This window comes from Amphiura filiformis, chromosome 16 (assembly GCF_039555335.1).
Source record: "Amphiura filiformis chromosome 16, Afil_fr2py, whole genome shotgun sequence".
NCBI lineage: Eukaryota > Metazoa > Echinodermata > Ophiuroidea > Amphilepidida > Amphiuridae > Amphiura > Amphiura filiformis.
Genome location: NC_092643.1, coordinates 30,586,947 through 30,613,018, shown reverse-complemented (window position 1 = coordinate 30,613,018; position 26,072 = coordinate 30,586,947). Strand labels below are relative to the sequence as shown.

General features: G+C 35.9%; 1 protein-coding gene across 1 annotated transcript; it reads right to left on the bottom strand.

Moving 5' to 3' along the window:
- Positions 1 to 2,000: 2,000 nt before the first annotated feature.
- LOC140172557 (uncharacterized) lies at positions 2,001 to 25,488 on the bottom strand. The gene is made up of 7 exons (XM_072195700.1): positions 25,361 to 25,488; positions 24,466 to 24,541; positions 23,345 to 23,736; positions 22,605 to 22,680; positions 20,778 to 21,772; positions 19,338 to 19,426; positions 2,001 to 3,621 (listed from the first exon to the last, which is right to left on the bottom strand). The coding sequence occupies exons 2-7, from the start codon at positions 24,533 to 24,535 to the stop codon at positions 2,001 to 2,003; spliced, it is 3,243 nt and encodes a 1,080-aa protein (XP_072051801.1). The 5' UTR covers positions 24,536 to 24,541; positions 25,361 to 25,488.
- Positions 25,489 to 26,072: the final 584 nt, after the last annotated feature.

Here is a 26,072-nt window from a genome sequence, read left to right as displayed (position 1 = left end):
TTTCAAAAATACCTGATGACAATTTTAATGACTTATCCCTCACTTTTAGGTAATTTAAAAACAATTTTTATTTTAATAAATAGCCCAAATAGGTATGGATTGGGATGTTTCTCACCTTTGTCTATAATGACACTAATTGTAATGATATGATTATAACAATAGTCATTGTTTATGATAATCCTGGATGACACTACTCATTGTTACAGTTTATAATGACATTAGTTATAATGATTACCCTGGATTGTAGCAATAATTATGGTTTATAATAATTACAGTAATTGTAATTATAAAATGATAACTATGGATGATAACAATAACCATTGTTTACAATTACAGTAATTGTAATTATAATGATAACCATGGCATGGATGATAACAATAATCATTGTTTCTGATTACAGTAATTGTAATTATAATGATAACCCTGCAACTGCGTGATAACAATAATCATTGTTTATGATTACAGTAATTGTAATTATAATGATAATCCTGGATGATAACAATAATCATCATTTTTGTTTAAAGTTACAGTAATTGTAATTATAATGATAACCATGGCATGGATGATAACAATAATCATTGTTTATGATTATAGAAATTGTAATTATAATGATAATCCTGGATGATAACAATAATCATTGTTTAAAGTTACAGTAATTGTAATTATAATGATAACCATGGCATGGATAATAACAATAATCATTGTTTATCCTGGATGATAACAATAATCATTGTTTATGATTACAGAAATTGTAATTATAATGATAACTATGGATGATAACAATAACCATTGTTTATAATTACAGTAATTGTAATGATAACCATGGATGATTACAATAATCATCATTTATGATTACAGTAATTGTAATTATAATGATAACCATGGCATGGATGAAAACAATAATCATTGTTTATGATTACAGTAATTGTAATTATAATGATAATCCTGGATGATAACAATAATCATTGTTTAAAATTACAGTAATTGTAATTATAATGATAACTATGGATGATAACAATAATCATTGTTTATGATTACAGTAATTGTAATTATAATGATAATCCTGGATGATAACAATAACCATTGTTTATAATTACAGTAATTGTAATGATAACCATGGATGATTACAATAATCATCATTTATGATTACAGTAATTGTAATTATAATGATAACCATGGCATGGATGATAACAATAATCATTGTTTATGATTACAGTAATTGTAATTATAATGATAATCCTGGATGATAACAATAACCATTGTTTATAATTACAGTAATTGTAATAATAACCAAGGATGATTACAATAGTCATTATTTATGATTACAGTAATTGTAATTATAATAACCCTGCAACTGCATGATAACAATAATCATTGTTTATTGGTAATTGTAATTATAATGATAACTATGGAAGAGAGCAATAATTATTGTTTATAATTACAGCAGTTGTAATTATAATGATAATTTTGGATGATTACAATAGACTGAATTTAAAAAGACTAGTTTGCATCTGACGTCACTGTAGAAAATGGTGAAAAATTAAAGTACTTAATGCAAAAAGTAACTTTTCGAGAATTTTTTGACATGGTGCCTTCAGGAAAGACATCCAGTTACCTATTACTAAGCCCGAACTTTTCAACAGTCTGTATGTTTGCGAGGAGAAAATTAACCAAAGGCACGCTGTTTTACTGCTGCGTTCAGAACCTCAATCATCAAGACATCTACTAGTATATTAAACAAATCGTTTCTGAGTTTGACTGGCAAGTGATGTCAGACGCAAACTAAATTAGTATATTTTTATCTCTGGCTCCGATTACATATAATCTTAGTTAATTTAAATGTCCCTGAAAAGTCTTTACTGACATATTGAAGATGTTCTTACATAAATGAAGCATTATACCACATAATTACATTATATCATGCAGAAGCTAAACTGACATCCTGTCATTAACCTAAAAAAAGAATCTGGGTTAACTGATTCTGCGCAGAAGTGTCAAAGTCATTTGCGAGGTTTTTCTCCTGTATGGGTCATTTCATGCCTTGTTTTGTTTCCAAACTGAGTAAACATTTTCTCACAATACTGGCATTTATGAGGTTTTTCTCCTTCATGTATCATCTCATGCTCGGTTTTGTGTCCCATCCGAGTAAACCCTTTCTCACAATACTGGCATTTATGAAGTTTTTCTCCTATATGAATCATCTCATGCTTTGTTTTGTGTCCCATCCGAATAAACCTCTTCTCACAATACTGGCATTTATGAGGTTTTTCTCCTGTATGTATCTTCTCATGCTTTGTCTTGTTTCCAATCTGAATAAACCTTTTTCCACAATACTGGCATTTATGAGGTTTTTCTCCTGTATGGGTCATCTCATGCTCTGTTTTGTGTCCCATCCAAGTAAACCTCTTCTCACAATACTGGCATTTATGAGGTTTTTCTCCTGTATGTATCTTCTCATGCTTTGTCTTGTTTCCAATCTGAGTAAACCTTTTTCCACAATACTGGCATTTATGAGGTTTTTCTCCTGTATGGGTCATCTCATGCTCTGTTTTGTGTCCCATCCAAGTAAACCTCTTCTCACAATACTGACATTTATGAGGCTTTTCTCCCGTATGAGTCATCTCATGCCTTGTCTTGTTTCCAATCCCAGTAAACCTCTTTTCACAATACTGACATTTATGAGGTTTTTCTCCCGTATGTGTCATCTCATGCTTTGTCTTATTCCCAAAATCAGTAAACTTCTTCCCACAATACTGGCATTTATGAGGTTTTCCTCCTGTATGAGTCATCTCATGAGTCATCTCATGCCTTGTCTTGTCTCTAATCAGAGTAAACCTCTTCTCACAATACTGGCACTTGTGAGGTTTTTCTCCTGTATGTGTCATTTCATGCCTTGTCTTGCTTCCAATATCAGTAAACTTCTTTCCACAATACTGGCACTTATATGGTTTCTCTCCTGTATGTGTCATTTCATGTGCTGTCTTTTGTCCAATCTGAGTAAACCTCTTCTTACAATACTGGCACTTGTGAGGTTTTTCTCCTGTATGGCTCATCTCATGCCTTGTCTTGTGTCCAATCAGAGTAAACAGTTTCTCACAATACTGGCATTTATGAGGTTTTTCTCCTGTATGGGTCATTTCATGCTGTGTTTTGTGTCCAATCTGAGTAAACCTTTTCCCACAATACTGGCATTTATGAGGTTTTTCTCCTGTATGTGTCATTTCATGTCTTGTCTTGCTTCCAATATCAGTAAACTTCTTCCCACAATACTGGCATTTATGAGGTTTTTCTCCTGTATGGGTCATTTCATGCTCTGTTTTGTGGCCAATCTGAGTAAACCTTTTTCCACAATACTGGCATTTATGAGGTTTTTCTCCTGTATGGGTCATCTCATGCTTTGTTTTGTGTCCCATCCGAGTAAACCTCTTCTCACAATACTGGCATTTATGAGGTTTTTCTCCTGTATGGGTCATCTCATGCTTTGTTTTGTGTCCCATCCAAGTAAACCTCTTCTCACAATACTGGCATTTATGAGGTTTTTTTCCTGTATGAGTCATCTTATGCTCTGTTTTGTGTCCAAGCTGATTAAACCTCTTCTCATGCTTTGTCTTGTCGGTTACTCTGGAATGAGAAAAAACAAACGTAAACGTTTTATCAAAGCTATTATCAACAAGAAATGTCTTTAAAATAGACAACGCAGTGATTAAAGGAAACATGATGGATTTGCCTCGGTTCCAGAGCCACTGATTTAAAAGTAACAGGTTTTAAAGGCCCATTCGGCGATTTGCTCATTTGGACGATCGTATCGTGAGTCATCAAAATTCAGATTTTGGTACCTTTGCATTGTCATAGATGTGCTAACATAGTAATTCAGCTGAAAGCTATGTATTTAAGACAAAATTTCTTTGTACTTTCGCTGGGATCACTGAAAGCACTTAACTTAAGAGAAGTATAGAATAAATAATCTTTGAATGAAAACATGTTACATGTGAGACTAATAGTTATATTTGTCTCCGTTTAACGATTTTGTCACTGCAGGTTTGTCTTCAATGTTGTTAATGTTGTTAATTAATATTAATTGAAAGGTCAGCACAGCATTAACACTCAATGCCTAACAAAACTGAGATTTTGTATGAATTGAGTTAGATGCTGTAGGCCTATTTGACTTCACTTTAGTATATTCATATAAAGACAAGTAATTGAAATAACAGGTTGCTGGAATGTTTTGTAACAATGTGTGATATCTGGTTTAGGGCCCAAGCCGGCAAATTTGTAATTGAGATCAAGGCAAAAATATGGTGTAGGGGCCAACAAAAATAACATTTAAGAAAATGGATACTACAAATCATCAGAACTCTAGAACCAAGCATATTGAAGTATGGCGGTTGCCCGGTAGGGGTCACTCCCATTGTGGCATGTACACCATCCGCAATAATAAAAACGCGTAAAACAGGTACTTTTTGTGGGTAGGCACGACACGCGCGTTTTGTGTTTAGGGTGTAATAAACATGAAAAATTGGGGGAAAAGGTAGCAAAATTGCAATTGCTAATACGCGAAATGAAATTTAGGGTATGAAATTTGATACAAGGAATAAAATCCCTGTTTAGGGTGTGAAACAGGCGCGTGTTACCTGTTTAGGGTGTCGTTTTTGCCAAGGGTTAAATCCTTGTTTAGGGTGCTTTCAAAAGTTGATTATCGCGGATGGTGTACAGGCGACAATAGGAGTGCCCCCCCCCTCCGGGAAATGAATTGTGAAAAATGCTTCCTTTGTTCTGCATGATCAGATTGTGTCACATATTTAATACGTAACTTCTGGAATTTCACAGACTTTGTATTGGGTTCAAAGGGTTGCTTTTAAATCAGTATACACATAACTTAATTTCAATGGAATCACAAGAATGTGGTTTTTAGTTTTCTTTAAAACAGCATTTTTGGAATTATGATACTTTTTATCTGAGTAACAGGTTTGTAAAATACTTGAAACTATAATACTAACATAATACTAACAGTTCACATAGATGAACGCGCTTTATAAATCATGTGTGCACTGGTAATAGAAATAGGCGATGCACATACTAAGTACAGTAATAGATTTTTGTCAACTGAAAGCATAGACCCTGTATTGTAAAGGTCTATAATTATGCTGAAAGCAGCATACAGAGAACGTACATGTCAAGTCCACTGTGTGAGAGAACATGCACAACTTACAAGGCCATGCGAATGTTTACCTTGGTGATGCTACAAGAAGCAATTAGTGCACTTGAGCTTGGGTTCATAAAAAATCTTGATAACAAACTCGCAGTATGCACTGACGTGCTGACCTGTTCAAGTCATTTCGCATGGTAACCTTCTATATTAACCCCACTACTCCTTTAACCCCATCACAAAATGTTACGCCAGCCGTTATTCGCTGGTTTCCGATTACATCACAGTGATCACACGTTGTGTATAAAACGAGAAAATAAGTTTACTCCAAACCCGGAACCATACCGATAACTCGCAATAAACAACCGGAGACAAAGACTTTTTCAATTCACGTGTCATCCATGTGCGACCTGACCGTTTCACTTTATCTGAACGTTAACTTAAAAGGGCATCAAAAAAGCCTCATCCCCCACTTTTCTCAAAAAAAGTTGAGATTTTTATATCACTGGAAACCTCTGGCTACATAATGTTTATGTACAAAATATTTCTTGCAGATTAATTCGTTAAATTTGAATTTCGTTCTGGTGCACCAGAACGAAATTACAACGTATTGTCTATGGAGCAGTAATACACATGATCATGCATAACTCGCAAACGCAATATCGGAATCAACTGAAATTTTGGGAATATGCTTTTTTCGTGGACATGTACTGAAAAATGTCATAAAAAGATGCTAGGATCACGAAATACTCCTTTAATGTCCCTCCACATTAAAGCAAAATATAGTCCCATGACAAACATTTCCTCATCATTCTTCATTATCTTCTTTGAATTGATTGTCAGCTTCAGTAGACCTATACAACAATTGTATACGACAATAAAACAATTTAACATTTCCCACAATTATTATTACTTGACATGCATAATTTATTGCACGTGTCTGCAACTCCATGTGCCTGTCCATGTGACTTTGACCATTTCACGTTTACTGACCTCTATAGCTCCATGTCCCTCCGCATTAAAACCATAACAAATAGTCCCATGACATAAATTCGTCATAAATGCACGGTTATTTTTGAAATTTTACTGTCACTTTCATTGACAACTATTAATACAACAGTAAAATAAAAATGTCAGCGAAAATTTTACTTGACATGCATTATTTCTCAATCTAAAACAAATCACTTTTCGATGACGTCATATCTCTATCCCTACCTTTATCGTGAATTAAGTTATCCAACTTTAACTGTGCCTTTTGCGAAGTAAATTAAGCGGGCTAAACTTTTCGAACAAATACAATACACTAGGACATATTATTACACGTAATACAATATTTGCCATTTGCGACATGCCTGGACATTGTGCAGATTTACAAAAACAAATGTTTCAACAGTTTAAATATATACGCATTATATCATCAAACGCAATCGTGCAACTTCATTTTACTGGAACTCTACTATCACTAAGTACGCCACAGCCATATCAACGAACTTATGCATATGCAAATGAGCCCAATTCTATACAAAATTGACACCACGCATGCGTCTAGCTCAGTGAAGAGGCCAGAGAGAGCGTGTTTCTAAAAATAGTATATTAAAATGAATGTTTTTTTCCAAATTATCGTACACAAAAACTCAACGCATATACAACAACAATTTTACATAAGTCAATCTTGTTATACATAAAGCTACCAAACACAAAAACAATTTCCACAGTCACAATTATTGTGTCAAATAATTATATTTTATCCCCAGCAAATTCCGTATTATATCCGCCTGCGGAAAAAAGCTCTGAAGCTGACCTTAACCTTTTCAATGCTCAGAGTGTCATGTTGCTTGCTGCTCTAGTGATGATTTTTACGCCAGTACGCAATCAGTTCAGCGATGCCAGCAGTGACTAGATGCACTCCACTGCTCTGTAGAAAGCGGAAAATGGGAATTGAAATCAAGTCAAATCAGGAGCGTTACTGAGTGCTTGATCATGACATATGGCACAGAATACAATTTGTGTCCAATGTTCACCAAGCGGTTTACCCTGTGCCGCTTTGTGACTGCCTTTCTGCAAGTGGCAGTTTCCAGGCAGTGTGCTGCTCAGAGGCAGTGGCATAACACTTAGAAACCAGCAAAATCCCACCCCACCAAAAATAACATCAATCAGTATATTTGGTGGGAAAATTTGGGTGTTTTTTCGGTGTCGAAAGTCAACCTATAATCATCAGCAGATCACAAAGAGTCATGAAATTGGCATAGAGCCCAAATTTTGTCCTAGTCATAAATTCTATTTGCACAGGAATACCACAGAATGACAGTTGAGGACTCAGTTTAAAAAAGTTTGATTTTGTTTTTTAACAAATTAAGTGGCCAAGGGGGTTTTCCGCATATTTTCATGTACTACACACACAGATTACCAACCCAAAGTGTTACAATTAAACAAGACAACAAATAAACACAAATCCCGACCGGCACATAACCCAACTTGAAAAAAAAAAAAAGCGCAAGAGAATGTGCCAGCATGGGATTCGAACCCACAACGTTCCGATCTCTAGACGAACGCTCTATCCATTAGGCTACCAGCTCCTACTGACAAACGGTGGTTGAAACTGAGTATTAATGTAAGCAGTCGAGGTATACAATAGTACAATAGTACAATAAACAAATATCACCCAAGTACAGGAGATCATGATTAAGCATCAGTACGTCCTCGTCATAGCAGCAAATGTTGCAATTATGGCTTTAACGCGTAAGGCAAAAAAAATTGCAAAGTTTGCGAAGAATTTAAAATCCAATGTAGAACATGGGTTTTTCTCTACAATTCAAATTCCTGTCAAAATAAGCTTAGGATAAGTTGAGATGCTCAAGAAATTTCAAACTTTACATTCTTAACACATAACAAAATATTTTCACTTACAACCCGGGGTACTCAACTTGAATCTCAAGTTTGGTTCTCAACTTGAGTTCTCAAGTTCCAAAACCAAACTTGAGTGTCAAGTTTGGTAGGGTATAGAAAGTGGACCGATCAATATACCAATTTTTCAAGAAATTTGGACCCAACGATATACCAAAGTCAAATTTTTCGGCCGAATTTAACTCAAATTGTCTTAGTTTCTACAAATTTTTCAAAATTTCAAAAATTTTGGCTAGATTGAGGCAAAATTGGTCTTTTTAAAAAAAAAAATTGAAAACATTTGGCCTAAAAAAAGGGGTCAATGATATACCAAAAGGCTGAAAATGCTACCCATATTTGCGGCATGTCCCCGTATGGCCATTTGTACTGAATACCCCCCGGGACTTACAAAAGGCTAATTACACAATTCTTCCAACAAATCGAGGGCTCAGCGCAACAATATCTTAACTCCAATTTGGGCAAAAATGAGATTTTGGTGTGAAAATGTCTGACACCCACAAAATCTGAACTCCACCATGGTATATATTCACCCAATACACAATTGAAAATCAGGCTTACAAAATGTGTCAGAGCATGGTCACAGCAACATCTTAATTCTAGTGAGGTGCCATAGAGTTTGCATTGCGGGGGTCTTTTACACTTGGACCACAAAATGGAGATACGTTAATAGTGTTTAATTGTTTTTCTCAAAATGTTATAAGATACTCTTGCCCTGAGCCTTCAAAATGCTTTTAAAACATACTATTTTTACCAAACTTTTTGTTTAAAAAAATGGGTGGGGTGGGGGAAGAATGTTTATCTAGATTTATTTATTCATAAATTGATTAATTAAATTATTGTTTTATTTATTTACTTATTTATTCACTTATCATATTTATTTATTTATTCAAAAATTTATTCATTCATCAACTTATTTCCCTTATTATTCAATATTTAATCAATTTCAGATTTTTAAAGTTGTGTTTGCATTTTTTTCTCCCTTTGGAATGCTTTAGGAAAATTTGTGACCAGCTCCAACAAAACCCGGAACAAGTCGTCGGGCATGTTTGTGTTATAGGCCTTTAAAGATGACATTCCCATAAAACAATTTAATTTTGGAATTCTTAATTTCATGGTATTTGATCTTGAGACAAGTGGACTTTCAAATGCTTGAAAGCACTTATTAAAAAGAGGTTTATTTAATCAATAATTGACAGTTGAACTATGATAATCCCTATTCAATCATGTGCAAGGCAGAAAACTAATTAGCCCATTACTCAGAATTGCAATTTTGCAAAAATATCAAGGTATCAATTACAAAATTATCCATATCTTGAAAAGTATTGATGCTATGTATATTGTCCCATGCTTAAATTTTTATTAAAATCATGAAATGTCAAAAATGCGACTTGTTCCTGGTTTTGTCAGAACAGGTCACATTTTATACAGATAAATAAGATTGTTAGTCTTTTTGTGATACTTGGGGCCTCAATTACAGGCAAAAAATTAAATTGTTTGCTTGTTCATAGATCACTTTCAGAAGTTGGGTCGGTCAGTCAGGAAAAGGTTGTTTTTTTCTTTTTTCCTTACATTATTTTTTTTCAAGTACCAAAAGTATAATGTGAAGTACTTTGTTTTATATAAAACACTCACTGACTCAAAGACAAAATCAACTTAAAGGTAAACCATACCATTATTTGGCATGTACGTGTCTGACAAACTTAAAATAATGCATTATGTTCACTTATGTAGACTCTGAGGATAATAATAGAAAATATTGGAACCTTCAGCCATAGCCAAGGATGACTGGACAGGGGAAACATGCAGGAAATGGTATTTTACAACATTTCTGTTATATCTTCATTTTTTCAGACAAAAAGTTCATAACATTTTTGGGAAAAATGTAAAAAAAAAGGCTACAGTTGGGACTGCCGAGACGGTTGGTCGGACGAGGACAAGCAAACAACCTTTTTTTTGCTACAGTTGGGACTGCCGAGATGGTCGGTCGGACGAGGACAAGCAAACAACTTTTTTTTGGCCTTAATATTAAGAAAATATGCACACAATGTTAAGTGAAGGTGCTAAATTAGGTTGAATTTGGTACCTGTTACTAATGTGCCAAAGTCATAGAAAGTGTCACCAAATGTGAACCAATGTGACATTAAAAACTAACATTGCCACTGATTGGTCAATTATATGATATCTTCACTTAAGGGGTGGGGTATAAACGTTTGGACAGTATTTTGTGGGACATTAGAGCACATCAAACATATCAAATTGCATTCTGAATACAAAGAATGTCTTTCTGATATCAAATAATTTTCATTTTTTGAAATTCGCAATGTAATACACATTTTATGGCAAATGATTAAAAATTGATCTTTTTGATATTTAACAGTACTCGAAGTAAACTTTATAAATCTGATGATTTATACTTAAGGTGTATGTAGGTGGGATGAAAAGCCGACGATCAATTGAAAATTTTGACTTTTCGTATTGAAGATATGGATTTTGTTCCCAAAACACCAAAATAAATTAGGTCTTTTGGGGAAAAAATCCATATCTTCAATATGAAAGGTCAAAATTTTCAATTGATCGTCAGCTTTTCCTCCCAGCTACATACACTTTTTCTTAAAAGAATATGTCATTAGATTTATAAAATTTACTTTGAGGACTGTTATATATCAAAAATGTGAAAAATATCAAATTTTAATAATTTGTCATCAAATTTGTATTATATCGTGAATTTCAAAAATGAAAATTATTTGATATCAGAAAGACATTCTTCGTATTCAGAATGCAATTCGATATGTCTGATGTGCTCTCATGTCCCACAAAAAATACTGTCAAACGCTCATTCCAGATCCCTTAAGGTTATTAATTATTTTAAACTGTTGTGATTTGGTAGTTCACAGCATCTTACGAATGGTAGTGAGCTTTGGCAAAAACTGCATTGCTCAATTCATAGCGAGCGTATAGAAGATTTAAAATATCACAGATATACTTTTATAGGTGCTGCGGTTCTTGTGTTACGTTGTAAAGAGGTCTGAAACAACAACACTTTTGTAAAACGTAAATAACTCATTAACAACAATAAATTAAGCAAGTTTGCAAAGTATACGATTTGTAGAATGAACTTTTGCAAAGCATCAAGGTGTTAATTTTCAATAATATATTGATCTAGATAATGAAAATCGATTTTTAGGTTGCTTCGACCAACAATACCTCGTCTACCCTTAAATCACCAATCAGAATGGAGCTTTGCAAATAACTCACCCCAATTTTTGTGTGTGGTAAAATTATTCGAACATTATGTTGCTGATTGGTCTAATTGGTAATGAAAACTTCTTTTTGTCCAATTGGCAGGTAGTTTTCATGGGGTTAAAAAGGCTAAAATAAGAATGCTATGAAATTGTAGTTGATTTACACAATTGAAATACAAATATCAATTGTTTTCAACCTAGTCAATGCAAGACTACTCAAACTTGAGTCTTCCCAGTGGGAACAAAAATTCATAGAAAATCCCACTATTTTTGGTAAAAAATGACAAATATCAGGCTCTTTTTGCTCCACTCCATAATTTTACATCACAAAGAAAACATCCTAATCCTGATACACTAAACTCTGCTTCACATATCTAAGCCAGCTTATAGGGGGATAACCCTATTGGTTTTGGATATGGATTGTCTTTAAAACTACATAATAATATCAAATATCGTCCCTTTATGCTGCTGCTCATCGTGAAAAACGAGAGCATTTTCAGCGTAAATGTGAATAAATAGCAAAATTCGCAATCCAATAACTTGCGTGAATTGCATTCTGGGCAGGCAAGCAACAACAACATGTGCCGTAATTCCCTTCATCATGTGCCGTGCGTGCGTGGTGCACTGACATGACAATCAAGCTCCACTAGTCACGTTCCGATACTAAGCAAATGCTAAGTTGTGACACTAGTTTTAATAATTATAATAGGCCTACCACTAACCACAACCAGTTTCGTCTTTATATCGTTCATGATATATTTTTGTGTATAAATGATGGCAATAGCCATGCCATTATCGACGAAAACAAAACAGACCTGACGACAATGCTGCAAATGCACGTATTGAACGGATTTTTTTGTTTTTAACTCTTTTTCGTACCTCTTTCAATATGTACATTTCAAATGAATGTAAACAAACTTTGGGTTAAAAATGGAGAGGAAAAAGAGAACTGTTACCGGGTATTGAACCGGGTACCTCATGGGTAAAACATAACGCGCTAACCAATTGAGCTATTTAGCCCGCTTCCTCCATGACCGAATTTTTGGAGCTATATACTACCTCCGTAAAGCTGGAGTCTCCCGGGGAGTCTCCTCAGTAGTTAGTGTGGTTCGCTCTTTTCACAGAATGTGAATGATGCGAAACAAAAGTAGCTGTTGAGGAGACTGATTATTCATTCATAATTCCCTACCCAGAAATCCGAAGTACTTTACAGTACCGGTATTTAGAAATTGGTAGCCTGTAAAGGCCGATGTTTTTCATGATTTCTCCGGAAATACATCGACTTGGGGCGTCAAATTTCAGGATAGTAATGAGAAAAATAGTACCTATTATGTGATACCAAAACCTCATCAACAATGAAAAATATCGGGGGGATGATGCTGTCGATCGGGTTACGGACCTTTAATGTGTAAAAATAATTCCAATGCACATGCTACTCATTTCTAATTATATAATTTGAAAATCACAATACTGACAGTACTTTAATTTAATCATGTCAACAGTTTTCATCCAGTTATTGATTTATTCAGTTTAAACATATATTTTTTTCAGTTTACACTAGCGGAGGTAATCGGAAACGGTCACTAAAATGGGAGATATCACTGACGGACTATGGTTATTCATACTAAGCCAAATTGTTATTTCATTTATGAAATTTGAAAATTTTGAAAATATGAAAAAAGTGAGTCAATTTTTATGTTTATTTTTAGAAAACGGAAAACAACAGAATTTAACGGAGACTTCTAGTCTTTTATTTAAGACCACAGGGAAGATACCCCGTCAAGTACTACTGGGTTACATGTCATGTTGTCCATACTTTTTAATGAAAGATTTTCATGTGCCTGTATACATACAACCCATGTACCATATGTGACTGTACACCACAAACGCTCGTAAAGTCAGCCCCTGGGCAATTTTGTTTTCTTCCGTGTTTAGAAAATATATATCATAAGCTTTACAATGATATATCATTTGACTTCAAACAATATCCAGAGGCGGAGTTATTGCTTGTTAAACTTTGCTCCTTCAGTAAAAGAGTACATTATTTTAGTGCTACATTATTTCTCTTTTTCCACATTGCTGGTAATATCAATAATTGGTGGTCACTTCAAATCATCCTCAAGTCAACAAGGTTCAGGAATGTCCTCTCATTGTTGATTGTTAGTTAACCCACCACTTGAACATGATTTAGCCAAAGCAAACAAAGACTAGAGCTATTTACTATACGTAAGTATAAGCTTATTATCCTCTTCAACAATAGGATTAAAGATTGGTGTAAACTGGCACTAAAATGAGAAACATGTAGTGCAAACTTGAGGTGCATATGAATACAACCTTTATGCACATTTTGTACTGTAACTCGAAACACAATTTGCCGACTTTATAAGCGGTTTGTGATGGACGGTCAAATATTTGTTCCATTAATTGACCAAGGCACTTCTGATCATTGTGTTGGATCCTGCACATCCTGATTGAGGATCATGTGTATTAAAGTTGCTTGGTAGGCGCTTATATGGGTATGGGCGGTAAATGTAATGAATTCGCTGTTGTAGTTCACATAAGAATATGACCGTTGCTAGGTCAACTGGATCACGCTTTCTTTGTAAGGAACCACTGATCGAAATGATCACAACACAAAGCCTATGGCATATCAAAATTCGGAACAGGTGTATGAGCCCAGGCTTGGAGCAGTAACCAATGTTTACTAATATGCACTACGACAGTGAATACGGTAAGTACGATTAATCCTCACAACAAAAAATGGAAACAATAAAGTAACAATCTGCATTTTTCGCCATTTTTATGAATGATGATCGAATGTTTATTGAGAATATTTTTGCACGAATTATTTTCGAAAAGTGTAACTTAACTATTATGGTACATGATCTGAATGTTGAAGATGCTATCTATGTTTGTATTATAAACATGATAAATGCAAAGTAGGTCTATGTGAAATAATATGATCCGCAAAGTAGGTCTATGTGAAATAATATGATCCAATTGGACTGAATAAAAGTCAGCTTCTTTATTGAAATTGAGATAGAGGCAAAAATAAGAGCAAAATACAATCAAAACCATACCCAAGTAATGGTAAAAACTCAATTTTCAAAATTTTCAACTTTGGTCTGAAAGAATCGGATTGTGTAATTTATGTCAAAAATAAGAAATGTGAAACGAATATTGCCACATTTCTGCAACAATTTTTGAGGCTGATAACTTGGTTTCAAGGCACGATGATTGTTTTGTATTTAATAAATAGGCGGCATGACTCCTGAGATGAATATAAATGAAAAATTTACATAACCATAATAACAAAATGCCCCAATTGGCCCAAAATGGACTAAATATGAATAACATAATTTGGAGAAAAAACAAGAATTTCTGTTTAAACAGGAATATAATAAATATGCATGTAAGCGATAGAAAACATTGCATGAGTCAAAGACAAGTGAAATACCATAAAGATTGGCATACATGGGCTACTTTGCCTTTGGGTAAATTTCACACACAGATAGTCTCGGCAAATTCCAACAAGAATTAAGGGTCTGCGTCCTTATTTGCTGGTGGAGTTTTTACGAGGGTACTTTAGTTTGTGCCTAAAATTTCAGTTATGTCAAAGGAGCCCATATGTTCCATAAGGCAAATCTTTACAGTAGTTTTGTACCAAATGCAATATACAGTATTCTTGTATCACATAAAAATAAACCAATAACAATGACAATACTTCTAATGCTATGAATTAAAACAGTATGTAAAATATTAAAGAGATTTTTGTTTCCTTTTTTAAGTGATTGTCCCAACATAAAAAAAATGTTTTGTGCACAATTGAATCAAATGCTAGTTGTTTTTACAGCTTACAAATGAATGAGGATAAATATGACTACCATGTGACGTGTTTGTTTGTTTGACATTTGAATCAAAGGAACAGCAACATGATTTGAAACTTTGTACTCTAATAGGTCAGTAAACATGAAGAATTTGATCATTAATAATTACACTAGTAAATATCAGCTTCAGTTTAGTAACTGAATAGTAAATATCAGAGAGTTGAGCTTTTATATCTAAAGCAGACCAACTCAAAAATGCCCCTTGTGTAATGCTATGATAAATTCATTGCCATACTGGTTTGTCACTTATGGGGACAAATGCTGTACCTCCGGCATTTTTCGGGAAGACCCTGATATCGAATGATAATAGGCAACTTTAAGCTTGAGCATTACAAAGATTTGACCACTCAGCACAAAGTGCACATTTTTGGCACACCACATTACACACAGAACGCAAACAAATAAAGCACTTTGAATCAAAGACATCGGGCGCATAGCGAAATTTTCCGAATGCTTATTATTAGCCATCCATGAGCAACATGTAAATAAACATGGTAATCTTTGAAAGAGTTTTCATTATGTCATCTTCAAACAAGGTTAAAAATCCACAATTTTGTAGCCCAATTTTGAAGATGCCTTACCAATGGTTGAGGAAAACAATGCATTTTAATACCTCAGGCTCACACAATGTTCCGTAGTTTCCTGTTGCATAGAAATCAAGGCTGAGATTTTCAAGTAATTTTGTGCCTGGGTACGTACCTAATGTAATTTACAGGCGGATACGAGTATCATCACAGATCAACCCAAAGCAAAAATTTGCACTTAAATTACTATTAATTGTCTTCCAAACAGTTGTGTGTGTGTGTGGGGGGGGGGGGGGAGCAATATTTATTATTATGGGTACTTGAGAGACCACCCAAATATCCCAGCCCAAATAAAATCCAATGGTTAACACAAAAATTGGGCAACTTCTCTGTGACTTGATTCACTATTCAGATTCTTCAACACCCTACTGATAATGCCACTACTAGAGAATCCAAACTGAGGCCTATGATATCGATTTCTTTATGAAAAGATCAGCTCAGTAATACATGATCTAGATTCAAACACTAAATGCAGTATTCCAAATATGGTGTGAGAGTTCCTCTTTCAGCTAATTTTCTATTTTTTTATGGCCAAAATTTATGTGTTTTCTTTTATTTTCAGCCCATATTTGGCATTTTTACCTTGATTTTACGCTATTTTTCAGCTGTTTTTTTTTGGTAATTGTTTTCTTTCTTTTTTATCTGAATGGGTAAACAATATTCACTGAAACATGTTAGGGATGACTTCAAAACTCAGTACCTGATCGACTCCTGCACCCTGGCAATTCTCGCTATTCGCAATAAGGGCGCCGCCAGCGGTTTGCGATGTAATCGTGATGTATCATGGGAAAATCATGATGTATCATGGGAAAAGGTCGACATCAAGTCCATAATCTGAATATTACCATGCTATTACATAGGAACACGTGACAATATTTTTTAGTTTGTCAATATAACTGTATTACAAGCAAATTGATTGAGAAAAAATTAATTGTGCACATTTCAAATCACATTATTAAGTATTATTGAGTATCGATTCGCGTGTAACACCTTTATTTTGACAAACTAAAAAATATTGTCATGTGTTCCTATGTAATAGCATGGTAATATTCGTATTATGCTGGACTTGATGTCGAATTTTTCCCATGATACATCATTATTACATCGCAACCGCTGGCGGCGCCTTTATTAAGCGAATAAAGCAAATTCAACCCAGCCTGGTTTCTTTTGTTCAGAATAGAACATGATTAAGCCGCCGTTTGTGCCAGGGTGCCGGCAGACGATCAGCAGAGGTTATGAAGTAATCCCTTACTTATAACAATAAAAGAGTTACAAAAATAACAGGACAGAACAAGACACAATGAAATATGCATTGGTAGTCTTAAGATACTGATGTAAACACATCCCAAAAAATAATTACCCCCCCCCCATTTATTATGAGGCAAAAACTCAAAATCTATGCATCCAATTTTTAAACTGAAATAGCAATATTATGTTTTGCTAACTGAGTGCTTAAACATGCACATAGGTGTTTAATAGAAGGAATGCAGCATTTCATCAACATCTCCAACAACACCTTAATTGTAGCATGATTTCGTGTATTGGTGGTATTTGAAGAGCTCATTTCCATACCATGTTAAGTCCACAAACACATGTTTCTGATTTACCTGTGCACTATTGCAACGGGTTGTGATGCTATAGCTATTATTATTACAGTTGGATGCACCATTACAAAGCAAACAGTGGATGGATGCACAGTAACAATAGTGTGTGTGGCCTTTGATTCCCAAAATGAGAACAATAGTCTGCATATTGTTAACCAGCATTGTTGTGGTAAATAATGGCTTGTTGATGGTACAACTCATTGTTGTAATGTCAAACTTGTCAAAGTTGACACAAGTAAATGAGAAACATGTGGTTGTGGACTTAACATAGTTTGGAAATAAGCTCTTCATTTGTGAAATTGAAAAACACATAACAGTAATAGTAATAAGGTTTGGTAAAACAATGAAAACAGAAAAGAAGCAAATACTTAATGGAAGTACTTGTCGCATGTACAGCTTAAAGGCGTAGTTCACTCAATAATGTTATACTGGAGATTGATCCGTTCTGCAAAGATTCCACCTGTGCCGTGTGCGTTGCTACCCGCGAGCGCACCGAATGTTCCACGATGGACACAAGTTAGTTGAATGATCTGTATTCCGACGTACTCCGTGTAGTATATGTGACATGATCAAGGGGAATGAGTCACATGTCGGCAATTTTCAATTTGAAGTTTTACATCATTTTCTGGCAGTTTACAAATGCTACATTTTGATGCAATCCCCATCAAAATCGGACATCTGGTTACCGAGTTATGAGCAATTTATCAATGGCTAAAAACAATATAAAACAAAAGAATCTGAACACTGTTTTTGCCAATATCTCAGAAACAATATCCGACTCATTCCCCTTGATCACGTCACATATAACATCACTTTATGCACAGGCTGCTACATATTTTAAGCAATCTCCAAGCCTAAGAGGGTCTGCATTCAAAAAGTTAGGGTACACAGAGTCTATAAACTCACCAACCATTGTCAACTCACTACATTTCCTTATTTGGAAGAAACAACTTTTGAAATAAATAAATCTGGGAAATAAATAATGGGTATTCCAGTTGAAGCATAGTGCCTCATGACCGGGGTCCCTTTTAGATACAAATGATTGTTGCACTTGGCTCTATGTCCAGGGATTCTCCAAATTAAAAAAAAAATGATTACAAATTCATGGGGGAGATTTATAAAAATCAGAAACCTAATAAATTTGCAAAACTGACATCTCTGATATAAAAAAAAGCCAGAAAAGTTACATCTCTGCTTTTTACAAATGTTATATGTATATTCTGAGCATTTAACATGTTTTGTTCATGTTGCCATGAACTCTTCTCATACACCATGTAATGGAACCAGAAAAAAGTGTGAGTATTACTTGATGAGTAACCATGATGCAGTGAATAAACTAAAGGGTAGTGTCACTAACCCAGAAGATGCATAATTTCCACAGATTCTCTGTGTACCCTGACTCTTTTAATTCATGCACTACCGTTCATAGCCGTGAGTATACTCGATAATACACACACAACAATTTCAAGCTATAAATGACTCAGTGTTTGCACCAGCCCTCGATTTAAGGATCTGAAGGGGCACGGCAACATTTTTAGGGCAAGTTGATAATTGCCTTGGATTTTCAGTGAAAAGGCAAGGCAGCACAGTAGTTTGTAATATTTCAAGAGGGCATCATGGCAACTGTTGAAAATTTGAGAAGGGCACCAAGGCAATTTCTCAAAAGTGAAGAAAACACTCACAAACATAGATAGATGATTGTATAATGAAGGGGCAGGGCTGGGGCACCGACGGCAACTTCATTAGAGGGCACGGCAAGTAACTGCCTTGGGTAAAGGACATCTTGGGCACCCATGGCAAAATGCCATGGGTGCCGTGGGTTAATTCGAGGGCTGGTTTGCACAATATTAATTTAATGAACAACTCGGTCGCCAGCTTTGTTAGACGACATCATGTCTCGCAACACATGATATCATCTGACACATTTTCTTTTGTGTTTCTGTTGTTTGTTGTCTTTGTTAACGAAGTACCTTGTACACCACTGTAATAATTCGTCTTCAAGTTTGACAGCAGACAGCCTTTCTGTATCAGGATCAACTTCTTGCTGGCAATTTGTAACCTGCGAAACAAAGTTACAAATTAACATAAGTACTCTGGTTTAATCATGGGAATTTCATCTAGGCCTGTTGGGTTTAAACATGAACACATGTAAACGGACAGGCGGCCATTTAAACCTTTTGAAAAATCACTAAATGTGTAAACGTAAAAAAAAAAATTATTCATGAGGGGGCAAAACTATTGGAGGTCCTAAAACAAGTCAACAATGGTTGATATCAATTAAAACAATTTGAAATTATTACAAAAAAGTGCACACTAAATTTGAAAGTGCACACCATATTTTTAATACTTTTAAAATGTTAGTGAATGGAGACATTCAACTTGAATTGAATTAACCATAATGCTATCACCGTCTCCATTGATTAAAAACTTTTCACATTTAGTGTTCACTTTATTTAACCCCATGAGAACTACCTGCCTATTAGTCAAAAAGAAGTTTTCATTATCAATTGGACCAATCGGCAACATTGTTAGAATAATTTCACCATGCAAAAAAATTGGGGTGAATTATTTGCAAAGCTCCATTCTGATTGGTGATTAAAATGAAGATATCATGTAATTGACCAATCGGAGGCAATGTTAGATTAGGTAGTGCTCAAGGGGTTAAGCCTAGAATTTTAGCCTTCAATAATACAGATTAAGGCCAGTGAGATGACAGGACCCATATTTGTCTAGTTTTAGCCATTTAACTAAAAAACTGCTGTGTTCCTCTTAGTTACATTGATCTTATACTAGGAAATGAGTTATTGAAGCCAATATTTGCATTTATATAATAACCATAGGTCTTGCAGTTCTTGAGTTAAGGCCAATAATAAATATCAAAACAAAAGATTTGGGCATTTTCCACCTCCCAAGAATAATCATGCACATGCGGGGCAGAAATGTTATCTCTTTTTTTTTTTTATCAAGGCTTGGGATCTTCTTTAGGCCTTGGGATCTTCTTTAGGCCTTGGCATGAAGGGTAGTAGAAAAAAGATAGAACAAGCAGCAATTTAAGACCTAGCTGTGTGTTATTATGGCTAGGTAAAGAACAAAAGAAAGAAAGAAGGAAGGAAGGAAGGAAGGAAGGAAGGAAGGAAGGAAGGAAGGAAGGAAGGAAGGAAGGAAGGAAGGAAGGAAGGAAGGAAGGAAGGAAGGAAGGAGGGAGGGAGGGAGGGAGGGAGGGAAGAAAGAAAGAAAGAAAGAAAGAAAGAAAGAAAGAAAGAAAGAATGAAGGAAAGAAGGAAAGAAAGAAAGAAAGAATGCAAGAAGTACATTTTCTGATTCAGAAACAGGAAAGGTTGATTCTAAAAATCCGATTTAGAAACGGGAAAGGTTCATTCTAGGAAACTGTTGTTGCCACTCATAATTACCTCAAACATACTAGTGCTATTTGCTGATGACTGACTAGCTGATCTTAACTGTCTTGGTTGGTGCGATGGTAACGAGTTGATTGGTGTTGGTATAGAAGCAGGTATCTGAGGAGATCTTAGATTGGCAACAAGTCTTGTAGGCTTCCTCCTATCACCAGATATCCCTGGAGATGACGGGCTCTTGTAGAATTCTGATGTTTCAAATCCAGCTGAAACATTTAATATTTCAACACTGTTTTCAGAATCATCCGATGAATAAGTGTCACCTTTCTCCAGCTTATCTGATGGTTTTTTGGAAATGCTTGCTGAATTTGTATCTTTGTCGTTAGCATGAACACGGTTTCGATCGGATTCCTGCAGGACAGAATTGTCAAACTGGACTACTTTGAGTTGCTTCCTTTTCTTCTTTCTTACACTATTCGCAGAACTAGGGTGACTTATCCTTCCTTCGGATTCCACCTGCTGTGATTTGCAGCTACTTTCATCTGGAGCAGATTCAAAAAGATCTGGGCCTGATCTTTCTTTGTCCACAATAACGTCAGTTTCCACAGGACCAAATTCAGTGTCCAAGACCACTTCTGATGTACCACTAATATCCTCTCCATTGTTTACAGGTGTGCTATGTAACATGTTCTCATCCCCACCCTTATTTCTTCGAATATCTTGACTTCTAGTACGCAAAAGTGGAGAAGTACATGCAGCTCCTTGACTATTAACGCTACGTATGGGTGACAACACTAGCGAGGTTTGAAACACAGGCGGAGATTCATCATGCTCTTTATCCAGATGTTCAGGACCATCTCGTCTTGGTATTTTGCTAGCCGACCCCACCGACGTCAGTTGTCTCTTTCTCTTCGTAAGTGCTGGTGATGAGTTTTTATTGGGAGAATTCTTATTGGCAGTGGTATCTTTGGAGATATGTTCCAAGACTACACTGGTAGAATTTTCATCTTGAGTAGCATCTTCTGGGTGAACTTGTGCAGCTTCTTGAGAATCTGAAAGTACAGAATCGATAAAAAAATTCAAGCATTTAGAGAAAAAAACAAAAAAAGACAAAAACCAACTATACCCGACAATCGCGCAAGCAATCAGCGAGTGAACAGTCTAAGTCCGCTATTGCGGACCATGCGGTCCAGCAAAACCATGTCATCAATTGGGACAATGCTAAGATCTTGTGCAAAGAGTGCGATGCAAATACAAGAAGAATCAAAGAATCCATTTGGATCAGGAGAAGAGGCCCGAGCGTCATGAACAGAGACGAGGGGGCCCACTTCCTTAGTCACGTGTATGATCCTCTCCTGGCTGATAAAACACCCTCGTCGGCGGGATTAGTCAACCGAAGTAAGGATCAACTACCATCATTCTGATGATGCCTATCGACCATGATAGGCGAAACCGTCAATCGTGAGTTATATTTTGGTTTTGTTCAAATGAAATCATTTATAACACAACATTATGTCTTATATGTTAGAAAAATAATTATCAAGCACGAATCACATGGTTTTATTTAAAACAAAATCATATTGACCATAAAAACAAATAAACAGCCATCTCTCAGCATGCGATATTCAAAATTCCCGAGACGAAATTGTTTAGAGCATTGACGTCCTAATAATTCAATGAAGCCTGACGACAAATGAGCACAAATAACCATGACGTCATTGCTCTAGAAAATTTCGGCGCGGGAATTTTGGATATCTCGTGTTGAGATGGCTGTTTTTATTCGCTTTTATGGTTAATATGATTTGTTTTAAATAAAACCATGTAATTTGTGCTTGATAATTATTTTTCTAACATATAAGACATAATGTTGTGATTGCCGCATACCTGCAAGCAGCTGCTCCTCTGTGCTGAGGCCTATTGATTCCACTGAATGCATGTCCCAATCATCAGAACCCAAAGACTGAAACAATATGAAAAATAAGAAAATGTGAACATTATGATCGACAGCAATTTATTTTACAATTATCATGATTTCACTACGTCACTTATTTTTAAAAGTTTGTCATTTTTTGTTGATGTGGCGCGAAGACTGCGTACACACAAAAGTAGGTTCCGATTGGCTGATGGAATCATATCATGACACATTGGCACCTCATTGGCTGAACAAGATTTGCACCATTGTGCGACGCTGGCATGACCCAGTTATTTCTAAATGTATAAAATTGAGTGCTTGCATAAGCAAGTGCTAAACTTGAATTCTGACTAAAAAAAACTAATTTATTTGTTTCAAAGAGAATTTGTTGATTTCTTTTGAAGAAATTATCATCAGTAGAGTTAGGGTTCACATAAGGAATGGCCTATTCCAGTTAAAATCCATACACCCCTACGGAAAACATGACCTTAACATTCCACATAGGGAGCATGAATTCAAAATGGTGTTACCTGAATTCAGAGTGACTCCATTTAAAATCTACATTCCCTGTGTGGTGGGTGATTAAGGTCATGTCTTCCATAGGGAGTGTATGGATTTCAACTGGAATAGCCCGATCCCGATTGGACTGGTATCTACATTTGCTTAATTGCTAACTGTGTGTCCTACAAGTAGTAAAATATGAATTCCTTACCATAGCTTCTGACTGTGGTTGGGACAGCTTGTCACCCACATCATCAAGTCTGTCATTATGCCCTCCTGTTTCCAAACCAGCCATCTCCATCATTTCTTCCTCTCTATTCTCAGGCCTACGATTCTCCCCTGATAATGTGTCCGGTCCACGCTTCTTGCTTTTCACTGCGGTGGCATCAGTCAACTCCTCTTCATCCACCAATGCACTTGGACCAGGTCTGTACTCTACATCCAGCTCTGCTCCGATATCACCACCATGCTCATCCCCACCTGCTGATGCACCGACACCACATCTGTCCTCCATTGATGATGATAATCCACCTCCTGCCATTTCATTAAGCTCTAATGAGGCACTTGCTGATGGCATGGTAGGGACATAGCCTGGTCTCCATTCTGTAATATAATGCAATATTGAAGGTGACTTTTTACAGACTGAAAGACTGAATTTGCAGATACTCCTATAGGCGCAAACCCACCCCATACTCATTTTAAAACTCACCCCCCCCCCAAAAAAAGCACTTTGCACCATGCAAAAATGTCACCTTACATCCTGCAATTATAGATTAGGAATCTTACTGAACATTGCTAGTACTGTTCACAGTTTTAATCACCATTTCTTTTTCCTTGAGTTTGATAAGGAAAAGTAAATCACCCCTTTTAGCAAGGATTTGAACCTGTGACCCCTTGATCTCCGGACGGCACTCTCACCGGCCAACCAATCTTTCAAGGAAGATAAATCACTGAAGGGGCATAGACCCAAGATGGAAAGACATATTTCTCACTCTTCTCTAGTGATATCTTGCAGAAAATAATTAATGGTTTTTTCATATAATTTATTTAGGGGGCTGGCATTTTCTTCGGAAGGGGGGAGTCCTAAATATACTGGGGTCATAAATTTTTGGATGACAAAAATGTAGGGAGTCACAAGATAACCACAGATAGTATGTTTATTTTATTCAAAGAGACTGATTTCAATACAATTTTAGCCTGTTTAGGGGGTAAGGTGTATCGATGGGGTCATTAAATTTTTGTTGCCGAAATAGGGGGGTTGCAATTTTATTGACACTGACTTTTTGTCAATTTGGAAAATGACAGCCCCTTAAAGGGTTTGCAATCTCTTACCTTCAATATCCTGTAATTTCTTAAGTACTTCATTTGGGACTTCATAATCACTCTCATCAAAGTCAGTCATAACGCCCTACAGAAATGACAAAATGGTTAGCTATGCCACAGTAAATGGACTATTCCTGTTATAAGCCATACAGCCCCTATGGAAGACATGACCTTAATCTTCCACACAAGGGTGCAGATTTCAAATGGAGTTAACCATTAGGTAATTCCACTTGAAATGTGCACTCCCTGTGTGGAGTATTACTGTCATGCCTTCCACAGGCCTTGTTTGGAATTCAACTGTAATAATTTAATTTGATAAAATTATTGAATTGAATTTTTATTATTTGATTGAAAAAAGAATTACGCATTGCACTCTAGCACAATTAAACATGAAATTACAAATGGAAACATAACATGCATAGGCAGATATACCAGAGAAAAAACTCTGGACATACCTGCCTGTGCTGGTACTTGAACCCCAGACCTCTCGCTTGTCGGGCGAGCGCTCTACCACTGATGAATATGAATATTGACCCATGCCTTATGAGGAGTGTCACCCCCAGGTGGGGAAAATATCTCAAAATGGGCACAGCTTTAAAACCATCAGGAGTAGAAACTCACAAGAACTTTCATCAGCCTTCTGATCACAAAACAAGATTGAGTGTATAAACAGGTTTAAAATTTCTAAAGAATTTTCACTCCAACCTCATGTGATAGGCTATTCCAAGTTTTTCTCCATAAACACCCTATGGAAGACATAACCTTAATCTTCCACATAGGGAGTTTGAATTTCAAATGGGGTTACCTCAATGGGTGACTCCATTTGAATTATGCACCCCCTGTGTTGGAGACAGAGGGGGTATGTAATTTTAAATGGAATAGCTCATTCAACCAATCGATTTACCTGTGATGACTCAGCATATCCTTTGGGTAGCTCTCGTCGCTAAACATGGGCGTGTTGTGGAGAACCTGAGAATCTTGGGGCTGTGATGACCTTTGACCTTCATTAGTCTCTGCAACATGATGATTTAAAGCCTTCGCTATGACCAGTTTCCTCTCCATCTCATCGAGGGCTTGATTGAGTATGTGGATATCTTCATCATCTGATTCCGCCGTAGTCGAGCTGCTCTCGGAAGTGGTCAGTTTAGGGACGGCAATCTCAAAGATGAAGGTTCTGGCAGCAGAATGACAAACAAAAAGAAAAGTTATATATTATGTTAATTAGTTGATCAAAAGTGCAATGCAGTAAAAATGTACATTATCTGTCCTGGTGAGATGAGACGGTTGGGTCAGATTCTTAAGTTGAATATCTTAACATAACATGGTAAAATCAGATCATTTTGTTTACAATGTATTTTGATCTAGACCACTTGTAACCGTGTAGACCATTTGTAATCTTGTTCACAAAATAATCTTTTCCGATCCATTTATATCCAGTCTGAACTACACAACTATATTCTTATGGCCAATTATTGGGTGGCCTACAGCAGAATTACTGCAGGGCTACTCAAAACTAAAGTCGTTCTGCAGTAACTTCAGACCTACTCTACTACTCTACTTCAGCTACTCTACTATGCAGTAGCTCATGGTGGAGTAGCTGTAGAGTAGTTCTGAAG

Bases quoted from the DNA above. Each gene is read 5' to 3' on its own strand.
- LOC140172557 (XM_072195700.1), bottom strand. From the start codon at position 24,535: ATGACTGACTTTGATGAGAGTGATTATGAAGTCCCAAATGAAGTACTT. The intron at 23,737-24,465 runs GTAAGAGATTGC...ATTATATTACAG, and splicing joins GAAATTACAGGATATTGAAG to AATGGAGACCAGGCTATGTC. The intron at 3,622-19,337 runs GTACTTCGTTAA...TTCTCATTCCAG, and splicing joins TTATTACAGTGGTGTACAAG to AGTAACCGACAAGACAAAGC.